General features: G+C 37.9%; 2 protein-coding genes across 3 annotated transcripts; both read right to left on the reverse strand.

The window, feature by feature from the left end:
- Positions 1-2423: 2423 nt before the first annotated feature.
- Positions 2424-13238, reverse strand: LOC104967492 (mannose-1-phosphate guanyltransferase alpha-A). Of its 2 annotated transcripts, XM_010796963.1 has the most exons (13): positions 12669-13238; positions 11879-11976; positions 11506-11609; positions 10151-10343; positions 9937-9996; positions 9720-9850; positions 9556-9570; positions 5944-6078; positions 5568-5665; positions 5285-5331; positions 5036-5128; positions 4050-4218; positions 2424-3042 (listed from the first exon to the last, which is right to left on the reverse strand). In XM_010796963.1, the coding sequence occupies exons 1-13, from the start codon at positions 12706-12708 to the stop codon at positions 2942-2944; spliced, it is 1284 nt and encodes a 427-aa protein (XP_010795265.1). In that variant the 5' UTR covers positions 12709-13238; the 3' UTR covers positions 2424-2941. The 2 variants fall into 2 exon arrangements, with proteins under 2 accessions (XP_010795265.1, XP_010795266.1); XM_010796964.1 differs by lacking the exon at positions 9556-9570 and having other exon boundaries at positions 12669-13230.
- Positions 13239-14824: 1586 nt separating this feature from the next.
- pnkd (PNKD metallo-beta-lactamase domain containing) lies at positions 14825-21861 on the reverse strand. The gene is made up of 9 exons (XM_010796967.1): positions 21704-21861; positions 20540-20655; positions 20135-20247; positions 19631-19716; positions 19446-19538; positions 18951-19114; positions 17220-17306; positions 16932-17047; positions 14825-16108 (listed from the first exon to the last, which is right to left on the reverse strand). Exons 1-9 carry the CDS (start codon positions 21859-21861, stop codon positions 15935-15937), a joined length of 1107 nt encoding a protein of 368 aa, XP_010795269.1. The 3' UTR covers positions 14825-15934.

Consider the following 21861-nt stretch of genomic DNA (forward strand, 5'->3'; position numbering starts at 1 on the left):
AACACCCGCTTTAAACCTCTTTGGAGAAGTGGGGAACAGGCGCTCTTTGATGTTTCAGGGCACAGTTTAGCACAACATTAGTATTCATTGGTGATGCATGACATGAAAGGCAAATGCTATTCTTCCTTACCGTATGAATTTGTGAAGTGCGAGACGTCAGTTTCTATTTGACAGCTCATTTGTCAGTCCTTAAGGCTTATAGTAGGCTTCACCCTTTCAGTTTACAGACACGCAAATCTCCACCTATTCTCTCAGGTGGAAACCCTCGGCCATAAGCACATACACGCATACACACATCACACTTACACACACCTTCTGCGGGGTTACAATGACTACTGCAGCTGTTTCTTGGTTTATTTGTGTCTTATTTTGTTTTGGCAAGATAATATTGGAAATGTTGAGTCTGTGTTCATGTATTATCCCAGAGGTGTATGTTTCTCTATTTATGTATGACAACCTGTAATCTAGCAGCAGAGGTTTTCTAAATCAGGCACTAATGTGAACATTTACAAACACCTCTGCGAGTTTTGTGCCCTCATTTGCCTTTCTAGTTAAACAATGCCTTTAACTGTCACATCCTAAAGCCCTCTGATCAACTCATAACTTGAACATGTGTCCTCAGCAGAGATTCCTGTTAGAAACAGGAAGCATCGAGCCACTGGAGACTTTCAAGAGGCTAATAGCGACACTTTGGATTTCCTCACGCTTCACTTACAGGAGGCCTGTTATATTGTACCGACTGCCCTGTTTTAAACACAAGTCATGGCACAACAATGGCTTGTCAGACTAAAGAAGCTGTTACTTTAAAAGCCTGAAATGAGTAGCTAATACATCATGGGAAGAAAAACACCTTCAGTATGATTCAGTCTTAGCCTGCTGCCCGTCAAGAAATTATACTATATGTTATTGTGTCAAATAGATATGACTGCCTCATCATGTGTTTGCGTTACTAAGTCGCACATTGGATATGCAACTTAATGAGTATTCCTTGATTTTCCTTGTCAAAGACAGACAATTTATATTTGATCTATCAATGAGCAATAATATGTATTCCAACACTACTTGTGTCGACTGGTAATGGTATTATCCTGAAAGGTTTCAAGAGCATTTTACAGAGTTGATTGTCTCTCAGTTCCTCCTCCACTGAAAATAACTTGCAGTATTTCCTGTGAAGATTAGTTAACGCACTGCACCAAATATATATAGTGTGTAGAGAATCATAGATATCAAGGTCCAGTAAAACTGGGCATTTGAATTTGTATTATGTGTTACACTCTGGATTCAGACTTGGACAGTATCTATCCTGCACTCAGCTAAAAATGAAAGGAAGTTTTGAAAAATGAATCCTCCTTACATCATTAACTACCGTATTTATTTAAATTAACACTGCATACTTGACAAGATTCACATTTCTCCTCAGCTGGTGACTTCAGATAACAAAGACTAGTATTGTTACCATTGCCATCCGTTAATTTGTATTACTACTCAATACAAAAAAGGTGTCACATGTCATTTTATTCCACATACTGTAAGCAACCTATTTTACTTCCCTGTTATCAGTCAGACATACAGTATTATTCTATGTATGCCTGTCAAGACATAGCCTTACACCATAAGTTCAAGACTAATGGTAAAATTAAAAATATTAAAAATTAGAACATTATATTGGTATCATTGAAGTTCTGATTTCAGGTTATAACAATGAATTTTAGAATTACAAAATAGATAAGAAAAAACATTCCCCCTAAAAGAAAAACACTAGACAAGAATATTATATCAGAAAGGGGAGCAGAGAAACTAAAATCAAAAAATCTGTGAGTGGAAGCCAATTAGATCTAACGACTTTTAGGATTGCCTTTCATGTGAGGAGCGTGGGGGTTTTAGCTAATTAATTACCATCCCACAAAGAGGATAAAACACTTCAATGACAGGCCCTCAGACTGGCATGAGGCAATGCTTTTTGAAGAACTTAGGCACCTGAATCATCAATGGAAAGCACAGGCACCTACATATAGAAATCTATTTACCTAAACATTTACATTAACTTGTTTTTCCCTCCTGTCACTGGAGGGTAGTTTGTGAATAGACTTGATTAAGTATATCATTCTGCATTTCCTGTATCCCAATTTAAATCGCTTCTTAATAGACACGCTCTTCGCAATAATTGGAACAAAAGTGCTGAAGTGATCATGAGTGCTCGAGGGCTTAATAAGTAAATGTTAATGTGCTGTATCCATAAATTGAAACAGTTCCTCCAGTGATTGCGGAAGCACCATTTAAGCATCTTGTGTTGCTGCTTATATGGCCGTCTCCAGGCCCCCTGCTTAGTTTACATTTTAAAAAGGCAACATCACTTGATTGCAACGTAAATCTCGAGCCCGCTGATTTATTTTGGTGGTAGTCAATTTGAGACAAACAATGAAGATGGTTAACGGTTTTAATCAAGAGCTCCACACAAATAATCACCTCTAAAAATTAACCACAGTCAGTGGCCAGGGATTTTTATTCCTTAATAATTCCTCTTCTCACACTCAAGTAACAAGTCTCAAGTTTATCAAGGATGCCCTTGAGAAAAACAGAGCGTAGTTGTCTATACACCTTTTTTTTTTAACATCATATTATATCCAAGAAAATATATTACACTAGTATTTGTAGTAATTTTACAGTTTGGTAAAGTTAATATAAAAACAATTTAAACCTCTGGCATGACAGCATTTTTCAAGGAGAATCAACATGCTTGATTAGCTTTCCGTTAATGCTACTGACACCCAGTGATGCATAAAGGGCTGAAGGACAAATGTAAAAAAACTATTTTTCAAAATGATTGGATGAATCTTGATATTTGACGTCTTATATACAGTAACTCAGAGGCAGGGCGCTGTGTTTCCAGCAGCATTCTTCATCAGTGACAGTAAGTGGACAGAAGCCCGAGTAAGATTAACTAGAGAATAATTTGGTTTTTGAAGCTGCGGTTGAGGTCTTTGTGTGGTAGGACGATCGAGTTGAGTATAATGACCTCAGAAGGGATGGTCACGTTACAACCTGAGGAGAAAAGCCAAGGCTGTGATTAGTCTCTGTGCAGGACATGAGACATTGTATTTCAGTTTTAAAAACGCACTCCTGGCATTTATCATTTGATGTGTTTTACATTTCTGGCTTGTTTTGAAAGAAGAGAAAGAACCCTTAGAGGTAAAACTGTAATAAAATGTACAAGAAAATAAAAAATGTACAGAAAATAATAGACTAAGATAGATCCTCTTTCTCTGGGCACTAAAGTGAAAGAAGTGTTAAACATTGCACACTTTGCATTAAATAACACAATGACACGTCCATAATTCAGTTATGCTTTCTGTAGCTGATTATTACTGGAAAATGTAAAAGACCAATATGACAATTATGACATATATGTAAAATAACAATTCTTTTTACGGAACGGATTCCAGCATAAAACCCTTGGTCTAAGCCAGGGGTTCCCAAAGTGTGAGGCGCGCCTCCCCTGGGGGGCTCCAGAGAGCTTCAAGGGAGGCGCAGCCGGCAGAAAAAAATTAAGAGAAACAGTGAAATCCAGCTAGTTAACTTCAGCCAGCGCCATATAGAGAGATGTATGTATGTGTGTATGTATATGGCGCTGACTTCAGCTAAATGTATGCGAGGTGGTGACGCTCAGCTTATCAAAAAAGAGAAAAGTGGCAAAAACAGAGCATTTTATGACATTTTCTCTTACAGGACCTCTTTGAAATGCAATTGAATACCCCTGAATTATAGCAACAACAACAATAATAATAATAATAATAATAATTGGGAGGGGGGGCGCGGCTGTGATTATGTTCTCTGAGGGGAGGCTCACCTTCCCACACTTTGGGAACCCCTGGTCTAAGCAAACTACATTTAGAAAAATGAAAGCAGATCGCTCATTATACCACTTACTTTTCATTTATGTCAAGAACATACAAAAAATGCTAAATAGCAAAATGCAGTTATGTTATTTAATATATGATCATTTTACACATGTAAGGACTGAAGTTTCTCTTAGGTCAGAGCATGCTTACCCAGAATAGTAATAGAGGGTGTGAGTTTTCCCTCTCTGAAGAGTGTCTCGCTGTCAATCTTTGCGAAGGGATCATTTGGGTTAGGGTCACTCGGGGTTCCTTCTACTCTGGCCCACTTGCCAATAGTGCTGTCCCATCCCACAATGCTGTTCAAAACACAGCAGTGATCCTACAGGAAAACAATTTGACAGAAAACATCAACAGTTAATTAATTGACTGTACAATGACGTAAAGATCAAGAAAGAAAAAGCAAGTGTTTCAGGTATTCCTACGTGCTGCGTTAGATCATGTTTCTAGGTAAGACAAACAGTCTAATCAGAGTCTTTAATATTCAAGTTTAAACTCAAGTGAGGTGAGCGGATCAGATTTATCTGCCCATTCATCCTGGGGACATCCTAACATTTTATTAGAAACATTTTCCACACTTCAACAGTGACTTGTCTTGAATTAATCTTCAAGCTTGTGTCAAACAGGAAATAGTGTTGACCGTGCCGCTCACAAAGATGTCATTTTTAACGATTTGGAGGCTATAATTTAACCCCATGTCTCCAAGGATGACCGGGTGCCTCCGAAATGAGTTCAGACTGCAGGTGACTTATTGTCTTTTATTGCATACTTGCTACAAGGACACTTTGTTAGTTGAGCTGCCCTTCTAAATAAACACCACCTGTTTTTTCATACAAAATTATACTCTGAGGGAAGTTAATCATTTTAGCAATGGATGTTTTGCTGCTTATTTAGCAAAACCTTTAACCTATCTTAACAATAAGAGTTAGTTCATCTGCTTATGTGGTAAACAGATGAAAATGGCATCATCAATTCAATTCAGACATAACCTACTGTGCATTGCAGTGGATGGCAGAACACCAAATAACCAACCCACTGCAGGAGAGGATACAATTCTAGTAGGAATGTCAAATCCCAGCTGTGTGTCCGAACACCCTGGCTGGGTTTTCTTTGGTCAGTGATAGTTTACAAATGCTCACCTGTAGAGTTGCACCATGAAGGATGATGGATTCCCGAACTCTGACCCCAGCACCAATCGTTACTCCTGTGCCAATCGAGACATTGGGGCCCAGCTGGAGCAATACAAGGAAAGAAAAAATGTTAGATACACTTGTATTCTCCATCTTTTCTTTTACCAAGAAAAGCTACATATTTTACACAAAAGGATGTTCTGTTCATTTAAATGTGTTCAAGATGTAAAGTGCAACTCAATGAGAAAGGATGCTTACCATAGCAGTGGGGTCAATGTTTGCTGTAGGATGAATATAGACATTACCTAGGAAAATGAGTGAAAGTGTGAATAGCTTTGTCTCCAATAAAAAAAGAACAAAGCTATGGAAGACTTAGGTGTATTTGAAGATAATGCAGTAGCACTTAAAATGGTTTGGCCTATAGAAAGAAAATGTACATGTAGGATTCTTGCTGTTCTGAGTATGTATCTTCATTGTTGATTGCACTTATTGGATAAAAGTGTCAGCTAAATGAAATATAGTGTAATGTGATCATTCTTACCACTTATTTTAGGCCCCCCCTCTTTAATTGTGGCCAGTCTTTCAGGATGAGTGGTGTGATACTGGCTGAGGTACAACCGACTGGCGTAAATCGCAGACCTACAAACATACAACAAATGCTTAGCATCAAAATATAGATCTCAATAGGTGTTGGTGCACAAAAAACTAAGTATGAATTGTTATTTGTTTAAGAACAATTAATAATACTCTCAAACTATGTTCAATTTGAATATGCCATACTTTTTTGGATTTAAGCCTGTATGATTTACAGTCCGAAGTCTCTGTTCCTCTCTAACCTTTTTAAAGGCTACAGTGTTGTCACAAAAACGAATTGATGTGCTGTTGAATGTGGCAGCATTTATGAAATGAGCACTCACCCTGCAGATTTAATCTGGCTCCAGAAGCTGAGGGTTTTATACACGTAGAGCTTGGCCTGTCCCGCCAGGGCAGTGAAAATGTCCTGCTCCAGCCTGATGGCCTCTGCCCGGTGCCAGCCGTTGGTTGGCTCCTCTCTGCAGGAGACACATCGTCACTTTATGGCACTCAGTCACAAACCAGGGCTGGGGGCCACATTTATTAAAAAACAATCTTGTGCACAGGGTTAGGGGTTAGAAATCCAAGACAGAGATGGGATGTAACCAGGAAATATGATGAATAATGTTAACAGATTATTGTATTTATTGGATGCAATTATCAAGCTAAACTCAGCCACTATCCAAGTGTGGTTGCCATGTATCTTGATATTCTTTTGAAAAATGTATTGAAACATTATTATTTTTGAAAAAGGCACAGGATTTCACAGAAGACGTGGCCCTATAGTGAACGCAAGTGAAATACTAAACAGACGATTAGACACACTGACACTCACGGACTAGCATTCTCCCCAACTATCTTATGAACTATAAATATGCAGTTAGAGTTGTATTCTAATATTTGGTATCGGAGAGGGTGTAAGTAAACATATGTACTTAAATAATTGAGGATGAGTTTGTATTCCTGTTGCCCTACTTTAAGAGCCAATATCTACCCTTATGTTAGGTCATGATATTGGATGTTTCGTGGTGAGTAAATAAGTGAATACGTCAGTCGGTAAATCCTATCTTAAACTCTTTATTAATCAAATGCTTGACTAATTAAAAGTACTTGCTCATTTAATCAAGAACTTTAGCAAGTACATCAGCCTTCCTGTTAAAATGCGCATATTGTTATCAAATTAGAAAGGAAGTGTCTATCATAATACCTCCATGTATTATCATTTATTTTCCAATGATACGATCCATGAGCTGACAACTAGCCCTACCCCACTATTAGTAAACTAGTCTTTGATATTTCTAAAAACCTATATTTATGGGCAGAAGCAACCCAGTGGCATCATTATTTCCAAATGTAGCTAAAGCCAAATAAAACATGAATTTATTGCATACAATCCATCCCCCAGAATAAATTGAGTTCAGTTAGTTAAAATGTGTCAGAGCCGGGCTTATTACCTAGTGGTGATCCAAAACTTAAGTAGAAGAGAGTATGCGCTCCATATTAATTAGGGTCTCTGGCATAGTGTATTGTGAGAGCCCCTAGATGAAACAGTTTTAAATATTGATGAAAAGAATATTTTAAAGGAGTGCACCCATAATCGAAGTTTTACCAAAAAGGAGGGGATGTGGTTAGAGGCAAAGTGCTCCCCTAGAGATTTTGCAGTATAACCCATCTCATTTCTATCAAGCATCTCTGATGAGTTCAACAGTTTCGCTGATTCAGTGCCCAGCTTGATTTAAGTGCTATTGATGTTAGGCAGGTGAATTATGCACAGCGTGGCTTGACCTTTTCGTAATATATTTCAAGTGTCCTTGGGGTGCCAAATGCTAGGTGCTTTACACCACAGTGAGCGTTAGAAAACATAAAAAGGGAAAGTGTCAAATCTCCAAATATTTACACAAATAAAAATCCATAAAGTAATCCCATGTGTTTTTATGGCTTCTGTGAGTGACCAGTGTGCAGCCACATGCACATTTAGGCTGTGAGCAGACAGGAAACGTTTTTTAAAAGCACAGCTGGGAGTGTAGCAAATTACATAAATCAGAATATCCACAACCATTACTTAATTCTTCATGGTAGCTGAGCAACAAAGTTTCACAAAAGCAAACTATCTTTTAAGACGTTTTGCTAGCTAACCTAAAATAAAAACAGGGATATATTAAGAGAAAAAGAAAACTAGATATGAGGAAGTCAGTTCAGTTAAATGCTTGTCCTTAAAAAGATCAACGGACAATCACAAAAAATGCAGGATACAGAGTTTAAACTCGGGAGAGCAAGCTACGATAAGGTTAAAGCAGGGTTTTTTTTACAAGTGGATTTTGTCTTTACTCTATGGCAAGCAAACGTTTTACATTTTGGGAACATTGTATTTGCATACTGACAGTCAGATGAAAAGATTAAAAAGCCTTAGGGCTGGGAGAAATATAGAAAATAAAGTATCTTGAGTTTTTTTGACCAAATACCTCTTAGCAATATTGTGATGATATTATAGGTAATGTGGATATAATTAGCTGCATTCACACCGCAGGACTTTCCCTGGTACTTTGGTTCTTTAGTTCCGTTAGTACCAATAATGTCGCGTTCACACCGCCGGGACTACTCAGTGCCGGGAACTCTTTTGGCCATTTTCAGTCCCTGCTAGAGAGGTGGTACGAACCTGGTGATAAAAGAGTGCCAATTTCTATTCTATTTCTATTGACTGGGCGAATTGCAAACCACGCCTCGTTAGACTCTGAGCATTCGACGAGTGGGTCAAATCCCTAGTTGGCTGCAATAACCCAGTTACAAAGCTGTATAACATGAGCACAAAGACAACACGCTCAGTAAACTCCATCATGTCTGAGGTCGGAAAGTAAACAAACGCCTCATGTACAGCGGGTGGGCTTTATACCCCCTCCCCCGTGTAGTTCTTCTTCTCTCGTTTTTTTTTGTACTTGCCGTGAAGTGGTTTTGCGGCCTGCCAGTAAACCCAGAGAAGAAGAAGACGAAGTGACGTCAGCGTAATCTTGCCTCAGGGAAAGTACTGCGGTGTGAATGCGATTGGCACTAGCCCCCTGGCGGATTCAGTGCAGTGGTACTTTAGTGCCGGCACTAAAGTGCGGCAAGTCCTGCAGTGTGAAAGCGGCTGACTAAACTGGTAAAGGCAAAAAATAGAAGCACAAGAACAGAGTGGTTGATTCTGAAGATTATATTAACTTACTGTAAGGTGGCCTTTAAAACCGGGAATAGATAACGTAAATATCACAATGAACGATAATGTGATTACTAAGATTACTAATCTAATATCAATATAATAATATTTATATATTACCCAGCCCTACATTAAATATAAAGCCAAAGCCAGCTGCCAGGTAGCTTAACATAGCACAAAAAAAAGCCAAAGTTAGCCCGGCTTAATCCAAAGATAACAAAAAAGCACATATATGTCATTTGTTTAACCTAATCAAAAACTGAAGAATAAAATCCAGAATCTATAATATCACAGACTGTTTCTCGGCTCTAGTGTTGATTATCTTGATTTTCTTACCTACGGAAAGAGGCAGGCTGATTCATGATTTCCAGTCTCTATGCTAAGCTAAGCTATAACCGCCTGCTGGCTTTAACTTCATATTTACAAAACAGATATGAGAGTCATCTCATCTAGGTGTCTGATGGAAAGTAAATAATCATACTTAATAATCATACATATTCCGTAGTACTCTCAGATAGGCAAAGTTCCTGTAGTGTAAGTTTCAAGCACAACAATTTGCCAAAACACACAATAAGTAAATAAACCAAAACAGGCCTCAGGCAAAATGGAAGATGCATAATTGGACGAAGAAAAGGGCACACCAAGATGGCACACACACATTCACAAAGCAGCCTGGGCAGTCTCAGCCTTCTCCTGGGTTCTACAGCTCACACCATACACTAAGTGCTCTATCACTACACCGCGTAGCCTGAGGGTCCTCACTTACCCATCGTATGGATATCTGATGATTGTGTGAGCAAACAGTAATCATGGCAGGGATGAGAAGGGAAGGAAAAAGGACAAATGAAGAGAAAGCAAAGAAATGCAATAAATGATGTTCACATGCATTCCCACACACACACGTCCCCATGGTGGAGGGCTTCAACTCACAACAACATATCCTGCTGGTTCTTCTGAAAGACAGCACCGATATGCTGGAAGATTTCCGGGGTGAAGAGGTATATGCCGCAGTTTATGATGTCGCTCACAAATGTGCTTGGCTTTTCCACATAATGCAAGACCTGAATAAAAAAGAAGTTGTTGTTATTTTAAGATGAAACAGTAATGAGTGGCTATTTAAGGAAAGAAGTTAGGAAGGGCTACTTACTTCCTTTGTTGTCTCGTTTTCAACAATACAGCCGTAGTTCATGGACTGCTTTCTGTTTGCCTGAAAAAATTGGATTTAGAAATCAAAATTTGACATCCAAGAAGCCAGATCTCATATTTCATTATATTCAGAAAGCTAGACACAATAACTAACAGAAAGAAAAACCTTTTGGAGTTTTACTTTGACCAGATCTAACAAGTTCTATGAGTCTCACCGTTGTCCCCAGGATAACAAAGCTGTTTGGTTCTCCGTGTTCCTTCTGGAAGCTGAGCATCTCTGCAAGGGGAAACGCTGAGCAAACATCAGCATTCAGAATGTAGAAGGCCTCTGGACTGCCGGACACGATCTGATCTCTGAAGTGATAGATGCCACCCCCGGTGCCAAGGGCAGCATACTCCTGCAGATACCTGTGGTGCAGAGTCAGGAAGATCAGCTGACCTGCAGTCATTCAGCAGGAGCGGTGCAGCAGCAGTTTCTATCAAGACCATGACTTTAATGTATTATAAACATACTTTAAATGGGTTGAATTCTATTAACAGCATCGTATAAACAAAGGAAAAAGCATTTACTATCTATTCATAATTCTTGATTATAGTATATTATAACTGTTCCATTCCATTTCGTATTTGTTCAGTTCATCGTATGCACAAACTCAATGTATAACAATTATTTACAAAGCATGTCTCTGTAAACACACCATACCCGAAAAGGAGCAGGGAGAAGAACATCATCTTATATTACCTGCCGCTTTCTCAAAATAAAGAAAGAAAATAGAAATAGATGGTCTGTCCTTCATGTTTTCTTATTAATACAAATAATAATAATGTCATGTTTATTTTATGTCCATGAATCTACTTAAGTAATGTTATTAAGTACAATTTTGAAGGTACTTTTAATTAAGTATAACATCTAAATACTTCTCCAACCACTGCCGACTTTTACTAGTATTATTATACATGACTTGTTTTACTTTGAAAAAATGACAGTTAGTGACAATTAATATTATTAATACTAAGTATTATTATACTTTGTCAATAAACAATGATTTATGATGTGATGTGTTACGACATAGCGCCTATAACTATACCTTTATAAAGTGCTATAAGAGGGCAATATAAGTATGTGTTTTTTAAAGATTTGTTCTGGGCCAGTGTTTTTATTCCAGATACAGTGCTGAAAGGGGCAGACAGAGGGGATTACATTGCCTAATGCTTCTGAGGGCTCGTGTGACGAACATGCGTATCTGGCAGCGGAAACATTTTATGGGCTGCCAGCTCTAACCACGGACGGAGATATGGTCAAAAGTATGTTTATAATGTATTATAGACATGGGAGTCATACAAAGTGTTACCATGTTTAGGAATACTATCACAGTTTAGCACATCTAAGAAAAAACAAGTACTCTTTTATTTGTTTAATTATGTGTATTAAAAAAAGTGCACTGTGAAAATGTCTTTATAAACAAAGTATATAAGTCATAGCTATGAACGGTCAATATGCAAGTGTTACTGTATGAATGCTGTTATTTAGTAAGGTAGTCGAGTAAGACTAAGAGCTTTGTCTCTTTACCTGATGGAGATTTTAAACTCCTGCTGTGCATTGAACAGGAATCTGTTCAGTTCTTCATTTGGTTGATAAAAGCCGATGAGCAAAATCTCCTTCATATTTGGTACCTTGTAATACAAAAAAGTATTTATCAGATTGTTTTATGAACAGATGAATATATGAATTGTTTATCAGATTGACTAATTTCTATTTGGATCAATTCAAGTACAACCCCCATAACTGCTAACTAACTTAATAGAATATTTCACTTGAATATAGAACATACCTACAATGTTACCCTTATACAGTCTAGTTAGGCATCCAGAAATCACCCTACATTGTACATCACATTGAGAAAAGCTCTTACTCATAACAGTTGTATTGCAGTGGCACTTACCTTGGCACATGCTTCAATGTGATGCTGCAGCATGGGCACACCAGCTACAGGAAACAAGGGTTTGGGCACTTCAAATGACAAGGGCCTGAACCTTGTGCCTGGAAAGCAATGCGGGGGATTACTCTTAAATCAGATTACAATGCAGATCCCATTTTACTCCATGTTTCTAATATGCGCTATTAGTATCTTGCATGGATACAGATCATTCCTTCACTACAACAAAGGGGATGCCATGTCCTCTCACATTGCAAAACTATTTTTAAAACTTCTATATAAAACGTAATTCCTGTTAAAGCTCCACTTGCTTTACATTTACCGTGCTTATATCTTAATATGTATGAACTGATTGTCTGCCGAACTGAAAAGGGTGTCGCAACGCAAAGATAACACGTATTATTAAACACATTCCTTTAGTAAAGGTACTTTATCATCCTAAAAAACTCATTTATAAATGGGATTACGTTGACTTGATACGAGATAATGGCTCTACAAGGAGATTAAATGAGCAAATGATAATAGTAGGCAGGGTATAAACAGCAACATAACTGTAAAAGCTACATGTTTATAGACAGTGTTGTTATTTAAATAGCGTAATTTAACATTGTAATCATCAAGTGATTAGGCTATTAGGTCATTTGTTTGTGTACTGTCCCCTCATTATGCCACGTCAGTGATATAAACAAGCTCTTCGGGTCTTTGGAGTTCTTGTTGGTATTAGCCACCTAGCTTCGCTTTAACGAAGAACAGCTGACTCTGAAAACACGATAGGAAGGAGTTGTGTTATGCTCACCTTTCTGGGGGCCTCCAATTAAAATAACCGCCTTCAACATATTGACTGAGATTGAAGCTTTAATTTGTGACAGACGAGGTGCCTGGAGACTACACCTGTAACTGTTTGGTGACACTTCCGTATCCACTTCCGGCTTGTGACGTTGACGTTTTCAGAATAAAAGCACGGAGCAGAGAGCAGTCTGTGTGAAAAGGAGTGGAGAAGACTAGAGGTATTATACAAAATCTATTACCAATACATATACCTACCAATACAGTTTTAAAAGGAAAGGAACATTTATATTTCGTTTTCCTATGGTTGTAAACTAATAGAACAACCAATCAGACAACAGTAGTTTAAACAGCCCTCTCTCCTGTGCAGATTCTCAACTGTTGGATATGGAAGTAAATCTGTACCATCAGAATTTGAAATTAAAAAGCAATTGTATTAATTATAACACTGAATAATTATGCATTGAACTAATGTATCTACTCGTTTTCACTTTTTTGATTAAATCTTTACAAAGTTAGAATCCAAATGTCACTGTTAAAAGATTCAGTATATATTTATATTCAAGTGACTCTAATTCAGCTGGCCAAATTCAACCGCAAAATGTGGGATGTTAAAAAACATTCTGTACAGATACAATTCTGCTTTTCGTTTTTCAAAATCATTGATATTTAATAAGTTATTGTTAAATATATACAATTGTATACAATATTTAAAAAGACATTGTTTAAAATATACTACGATTACTAATCAATGTGGTTCTGTAAAAAAACTCTAAAGTGTAAGTTTATAAGTAAAGACTTCCTAAAAATGTTTAAAAAATGATATCTTAAATGTCTTTTCTCCAAGATTAAAACAAAATATTGAAAAGTATCCCTTTTTTTTACCAGAATGACAATACCAGTTCGGCGTTATCTTGTCAAGTAATTTTGTGTGCTACCCTCTGTCTAATTATTCATGATTTTATTATTTTAAATGGCATCTGGCATCAGCCTTTTCAACAACACACATGTTGACATTTTAAGGCAGGAAAAGCACAGGTGTTAGTAGTACTCACATTAACTGTTTCTTCTATAAAAAAATATATTTTATTTATTTTGGAATAACAATAAAATAGAAAATAGAAATACCCATTGACCTACAAGAGATTATACTTGGACAGCACATTCTTTTATGACAGATTGAGTTGCTGTTAATGAGTGCAATATGTTCTGGTTGTGGTTGTTTTTAAATAATGTTTTTATATATGTTAGTATATATATGTATTTCTAAGAATATTAGGGGCTGTGAGTTTCAGGAGCTAATACCTAAATGCTGCTTATGATGGTTTATCACAGGTTAATAATTTACAAAGGCATTCAAATGCTGCCATTATATTGTGTAATAATTACTATAAACTGTTTTAATATGCTGTGTCTGGGGCCACTGAGGTGGATCCAAGAAACAAGATATTTTGTTTTGTTGTTCCATTTTATCACAAGGCTTTGTCAATGGATTATTCTTTTCTCCCGTGCGTCTCCGGCATGCGCGTAAAGTAGGTTATTCCCTTATTTGAGTTTAGCGAAGTTAAGATGTTTGGGAAAAAAACCTCAGCTGTCAGTCTTGAGCACTCATAAAGACGACAAATAACACATACACAGCTCTAATGAAGGAGTTCACTTTGATATTTCCTCATTAAAACGTAACCTGAAGTAAAACAGTCTCCCATGCGGTGGTATTCATAACTCAAACATATGCAAATAAGATGGGAATCTGCATCAAACAAACAGAAAAACATTTTAGTCAACTATCACCAGGGGACAAGGTGCTTTGATACGCGCCCTACTGCCGGAGCAGCAGAGGAATCTGAAGAGCGTTCACAGCTCCTCAAAGGTTTAAAGGCTTTATTCCTCTGCATTGTGGCCCATCTCCACCTAAAAGGAAAAAGCTGCATCACATTTCCATCACAAAGAGACATTGACAAACAACAGAAGAGGAATACTTTTCATGTGAGTGGGAAGAAGATTGTTTATTATACTGAAATAATGTGTTCATTGTATTGTCACAGTATAATAAATCCTTAAATATATGAACATGATATGTACAATTTGGGTTTTCAAATCGGCTATTAAAACCACAGTCAAGGTCACATTGTATTCTCATATAATAAACTTAATTTTTTAAAGATCTTTCCATCACCAACTTACTCTTAAATATTACACATTTTTATCAAAAGTGACTGCAGAACATAGCTCATGCCTACAATTGCTTGAATGAACATCACCCTGTACATTAGATTATCTGTAATCCAAAGGTAAACCGTAAAACGAAAATGATTTATTTAACAGCCATTCTGTCATGTCTCATACATATCAATGCGCTACCAGTCAAATCACATTCATTGCTGATCTCGCTCACGCTGTGCAACTATCAACACTTGAAAAATACAATTCCACATGTGGAACAATTGGTTCAGCAAAAGTGGGAAACATGTGTTCTACATCTTATAAGTGTTGGCCAAAAATGAACGAGCAATTAAAAAAAAAAAAAAAAAGCAGTCTAATCACGTGCATTGTAAATAATTAGTGTCAGCAACACCACTTAGAAGTTTTGAGTTAACTTTTAAAAATGGCTCTTCATGCAGCAAAAAAAAATTCACATGAAAGGCTAGTGTACAGACCTTTTACCGTACGATGTTCTATTACAAACTGACAGTAAACACCAGCAAAGAGTGTTTGTAATTTGTTAAATTAACCGTACCAAAATTAAATATTCACAAACACTCAATTACAAAAATTGCAACATCCATGGAAAAGTTACCCTCCTGCAACACTGTATGTGTAGGATGTATATTCAAAACAATATTCTACTTGCCCTTAAAGTAACCCAGACAATGCATTTCAAATACAGTACCTTGCTTAACATGCTAAAGTAACCCATGTAGTGTGCAGACCTGTTTTACACACACAAATCAGAAATCTGCTTGTACCTCACACAACTTAAAGTTACACATGCACATTTACATTACTATTAAGACCTTTATATTAAAGAAACTGACCTTATCTGTCTATAAACACAAAATTAGCATAAATTACAGTACGTGGAGAGGTGATAGGCTTATTGAAAAGTATCATGTAGTAATGAAAAAGTTCTTAGTGGTATGATTTAGGTTGATAAAAGGTCAACAAAATGTACAAAACAAGTCATTCTGAACAGACTTAGACTTTTGAATTCAGTACCTCAGCTTCACATGGTACCACTGTCCAGTCCAGGGGTTTAGCTGCTTAGTGTATCCAGTACTATCTCCTGTTGAAGAGGTCTTTGCGTTTCCGCAGCTCCTCCAGCACCCGGGCCCTGAACTGGGTCCAGTCCTCGTCCTGGAGCTGCTGGACGCCCAGGGCCACATGGAGCTCTTCAGATTGGCTCCGCAGGAAAGGATTGTACTGCTTTTCTTCTCCGATAGTGGAGGGACACTGGAAATAAAGAGCGTGTTAAAAAAAGAAACCCTCCTCAAAATGAATGTAGTCTCAATGACTCGTATGTCATTCATTCACAGAACAGGATTTTGTACCAAGTGGTTCCTGCCAACTAAAAGCACCACTGCATTGAATTTCTGCATCTCGGCCTTTTAGCCAATAATAAATCACATTTTAACTTTCCCTTTTTATGCATTTCATTGAGAATACTCCACAATGATTGCCAATCCTTATAATAAAACTCTAACTAACAAAAGTTAAAAGCAGGGAAACAAGGAGTTAATGTGTTACTAGGAATTTGCTATCATATTTCCTAATGTAAAGCTTGAACGAGCAAAAAGAGCTAAAGTTGCTCATTTGTTAACATGTCACTTGTGGGTGAAAGCACAGATGTAATTATTAACTTAATGACGGCTGTTGTTGTGCATGCTGTCTCACTGTCACAGCTTATTAGGACACTCGAAAATGACAGAACCGTTGTTGATGTTATTAGTAACACCTTTGCTTTTCCTGCTGTGACAAGTCAACATTTCTGCTGCGGAAAAGCCCTTTTATTACCGATGTGTGAAACTGCCCTCTAGCGCCATGCTGTATAGATGGCAGATAAAAACTCATCTAAATTCTGGATAGGCACTTCACTCAACAGTGAACCTTTGCTCTGCTGCAGACTGCATCGCAGATGAGACTTGAGTGTGAGAGCCCGGGAGAACAGCGCTGTGAAAGCAGGCGATAAAGCTTTCTTTCCAGGTGCTGGACCACATGAATCCTCTCTGGGATGGCGTGCTATGGAGGCATAACACAGGCCATAGATCATTCTCACCGTGCACAGCTTCTCGGCCCGCTGCAGCAGCACCCACTGAGATTTGTTTTCCCTGGCAGCGTTACGAGGCTCGACCTCAGCAGCAAACAGGAGGTTGTCCTCAGCATATTCATGACCTGAGGAAAAGCCATGGGACACAGAAATAAAGTTTACATGGACATCGACACTCAAACGTTTCGAGCCTCCCAAAAGCCCTTTATGGGACTTTATAAAAAATGACTATGGAGGTACAGAAATGAAGCCAGAGCAACACATTTAAACCACATCTACATCACAAAATGTTCCTACCAGGCCATAATAAAGTTTCATCACTTAAGGAGGCGACTGTGTCCAGAGATGACAGCATTGTTGTGGAACTGCCTTCAAACGTTCTCCCTGAAAACAAGAACAGGTTGTTGTTACTAATCTTAACTTAACAGGCTATGTGTTTAATCAAGCCTTAGAAGGTAAACTATCTGAATGTTAGAAGACCGCACTTTAAAATAAAAATACTTAAAAATGTTCAAATGGTGGAGAGAAAAAAACAACTTCCGAGGTCATGAAGGTTGTTAATCCATACTGGAAATGGAAAGTGAAGTCAGTCAAAGTCAACTTTATTGACAATCTTCTGTGTGTTAGATACAGACAGGGATATTGAAATGCTGATTCTCACAATCCAAAAGGAATACAAGTTTAAATATAGAAAAATACCTACATAATCAAACATAAATATCATAGACACATACAGTATATACAAATTCTCACATTAAGGGGCATCAATACAAAATACAAATATATTTACGTAAAATAAGTTGCACATTTATTTTTTTAAATCAAGCTGTGTTTAATAGCTGGTTGTATGCGACTGTAACAGTAACTTTGCCCTGCAGTACCCCAAAGAGTACACAAGATGCTGATATTGCATAATGAAACAAAACAACAAATTACTATAGTTCAGACCTGCGGATCACATGTAATTACATTATCTTTAAGGGGGATGGGTGTGTAAAACCATATAGGTAATAACAAATGAATTAATAACAAGAAACAGCATTGTCAAGGCCCTGTTACATTTGAAAGCAAAAATTAACCTGCATGGTCTCACTACTTGCATGTAATAGCAGTGTAGAGAAGGAAGGACAGTGATATGCATTGGACATTAGTGCCCAGTGTGTGTTTGTATTTTTGTGTGTAGTATAAGCATCCAAAGTAGGCATACGAGCCAGCGCTATGAATTCAAGGTCTTAAATTTAGATAAGCCACTAGGTATCTGCACACGGCACATGTTGGATTCTCCCATAGAGATAATCCAGGACAGCAGGGGTTCCCAAACTTTTCAGCCCGCGACCCCCAAAATAACAGTGCCAGAGACTGGCGACCCCCTGTCGACGGGGGGGGGGGGAGGGTGCTAGTGAATTAATTTCCGAAAAATAAATAAATAAATTGAGAAACACTGCGCTAGTGGATTGTTAAAGAAAAAAATTATAAAACATTATAAAAAAAATTAATCCATTTTTTTAAATATATATATTTTTTTAATTTTCCATTTTTATTTTGTAATCATCTCGCGACCCCTACTCGGGGTCTCGCGACCCCCACTTTGGGAACCCCTGCAGTACAGAATAGACTGCTCATAAGTACTCTTTACCCTACCACACTCCTGAATACCTGTTTCAGGATGGTTTGTGGTTCTTAAAATATCATTCTATATAAAAAACAATCAGGAGAAATAATTACATATTCAAGTCTACTTTTTCACAGGTAGATTTCTGCATGAGGACCATAATGCATATCTGACTGTATCCAGCACATTATTTAGCTTAGCAAAAAAACAATTCACTATGACCTTATTAAGTGGCCCCATTAAGTGGTACAAAGAGTCACATTATGTGTAGAAGGACTCCACATCAAACATACACCCCACAGAGGTTCTCTTTTACTGTGTGTCATGTGTTTTACATAAAAAAACGAGTTTATGTGAACCACAATGTCCCTTCTGTATGATTATTGTTATGATGGATCCCCCCTTCTGTTACTCACCACATCCGGAGAGGAACACCAGGTCACCGGAGAAGAGGCTGGAGGGGGCGTCGACCGTCCGGCCGTCCAGGAGGTAGATCATGTGACCCACTGTGTGTCCCGGAGTGAAGAGGGCTTTAAAGTGCAGACGGCCCACTGTTACTGAATCCTTGTGTGAGAGAGGGCTGGGAAAACAACCAACCAGTCAGATTTTAGTTTACTGACAAAAATGGCATTGCATCATTCTTTTATCGTTTTCAACATTTGAGTGAAGTTGTCTTAATTAGCATATACATTCTGTTCTGGTTTATGTAGCGGAATTGGACATCATCACTGGGGGAAATACACTTGAATCCAGTGGTTTGGACGATGTTGAGCTTAGGGTAGCCACATACTTCAGCAGTTTATACGGAACAGTTTATCACACAATGATAATGCACCGTGCAGTCAGCTGCTACCATTGCTGACAGAGGGGACAGGGTGATTCTGTGCAAAGCCGTGCGAGCGGTGACTTACTGCGTGAGGCCAGGAATGCTATCAGCGGCGTTTCCGTATACTCTGCATGAGCTGTGAATCCTTTTCAACCCTTTGTTTCCCCCACTGTGATCCCTGTCAATAGAACAGAAAGCCGACGTTTGCCAGTATTGTGGACACATTCAAATATTGCGCATTGCTCCTTGTGTTGTTATACAAAAACTCACCAATGCTTGTGTGTGCAGAGTATTGCTTCGAGAGTCACTCCCTCTTCCTCAAGAACTGCCTGAAAGATTACAAATGCTTTCACAACCTGCAATTAGCATATTAAAGATAACCTCAGGAACACTTTATTCAAAAGCCTTTTGAGCTGCAAAATATTTCAGTCTATTGACACAGTACAGCAATGGCAATTTTGCTCGTGGGATTGTGATGGATGCTTCTGAGAATGCAATAACGTTGATATCTCGCCGTTGGCAGCACTTCAGAGGTGTGGTAAACCTACATCATTTAACTGAATTTGAGAGCAACCATTTATTTCAAACCACCATGGTGTTGCAAGGAGATCTAGAAAATATTATAACTTTCTTTGGCAGTGTGTACAGCAAACATGGATGTGTAATTGCAGAGGATCTGCGTAGTTTCATGGATATAAAAGCACCTTACAGACAAAAGAGTCTTTGAAGTGTTCCATAAACACCCTGCACACATCTGACAGTAGAGGCATTCACCTGAACTTTTTGAGGGTCTGCAGGGTCTACAACGACTGCAACACTGGAGGCTGTGTCGATCACAAGGTAGCTGTAGTTGTCAGAGAGCACCGGAATGGGAATAATTTTAATACCTGCGGGGAGACAAATAAGGATAAAAAAATTAAGTATTTGGGTCAATATTAAACCTTATTTATTTAGAATGATCAAAATAGACTATTAGCATGCATGATAAAGTTAACAAATAATGTTAATAGTATGTAATTAAATGATAGCACATTTGTACTGACAATAACACAATATGCTTTTATACTGTAAACCACATGCACTGTGTTTGGTTTGAACAAACAACCGTCTTACAAAAATTAAGGAGTAAGAGTAACACTGTGTAAAAAAAGTAACCTGTAAATCCAGACTACTGCTTACCATTGAACTCCATTGGCTGAGATGTGGAGTGTCCAGCAGGGTACTGTTCTCGGGCCTTCCTCATTTGTCTCTTGTAGTACAAGTAGCCAAGTCTGGTCTTAGTGTAGAGTGTGTACCTGGGAAATAGTTCACAGCTTTAAGTGGTAAGCATTAACAATGCTAACCTAACCACAACATGAAGTTATCATCTTTCTAAATGACAAGGAGGTCACGCGTACCCAAGTGAAACATCTACAAATTTACAGTGGTGCTAAAAGTACTCAGACGCTTTACTTAAGAAAAGTAGCAATACTTAATTGTAAAACTACTCAAAAAACAATCATTTAAAATATGACTTAAGTAACAGTAAAAAAGTATATTGGCCTCAAAATATGCTCAAGTACCAAAATGCGTAGTACACGTTATGCCTAGTGGCCCATTTCAGAATCATAACATTACATTAGAGATTCAGATCATTGATGCATTAATGTGTTTATAACAAATCGTAAATGTAGAGCTAATTCGAAATACATGGTATACTGCTTCTGAATACCCTAACTTATATATATGTTCAGTTATTAGTTGATTTGTTTAAACCAATGATCTAGATCTAAAAAGCAACTAGTAACTTAAGCTGTCAAATAAATGTAGTGTAGTAAAAAGTACATTATTGGCTTTCGAATTGTAGTGGAGTAGAATAATAATAAAGTAGCATACAATTGGAATACTCAAGTAAAGCCCAACTATATCAAAATGGTACTCAAGCACAATACTTGAGTAAATATACTTCATTACATTCCACCACTGCAAATGTAGTATGGCCAAAGTGCTAACTAGCTACACCAGTAAAACCATAGGATAAAATACCAAAACATATCAGCGTGTGTTCTACCAAAGCAGCACAAGATAGTAGTAGATCATGCAGAAGAATCTGATCTTGCAGATCTGACTTTGCTGTTTGTATTTACACCGAATAAAACAGTGGCTGATGTCGTTTAAGGAAATGCTTCGACCAGACTGTCAGGGGTAGAACTTTTGACGAATGTAAATGTGGAGAATAATTGAATACAGTCCGGTGGGTCGGCCTCTGAATAAGAATGACAAGATGTTGCTCAGCTACGCTAGCGAGAATCAGAGCAATGACAACTAAACATGTTTATATTAAGGAGGTCATAATATACTCACGCGATTCGGAACAGCGGCTTCTCTGTGCGGGCCATTATGTTGCTGAATACTTTTCTGCAGAGCACTTGTACTTTGCGTCTGTGGCGAACACATAAAAATAAGAAACAGAAGAAGGATGCGGTGGCAACCAGCGTTACCATCCAGTCAGGAAGCGTCAT

This window comes from Notothenia coriiceps, unplaced genomic scaffold, assembly GCF_000735185.1.
Source record: "Notothenia coriiceps isolate Sejong01 unplaced genomic scaffold, NC01 NC01_scaffold00037428, whole genome shotgun sequence".
NCBI lineage: Eukaryota > Metazoa > Chordata > Actinopteri > Perciformes > Nototheniidae > Notothenia > Notothenia coriiceps.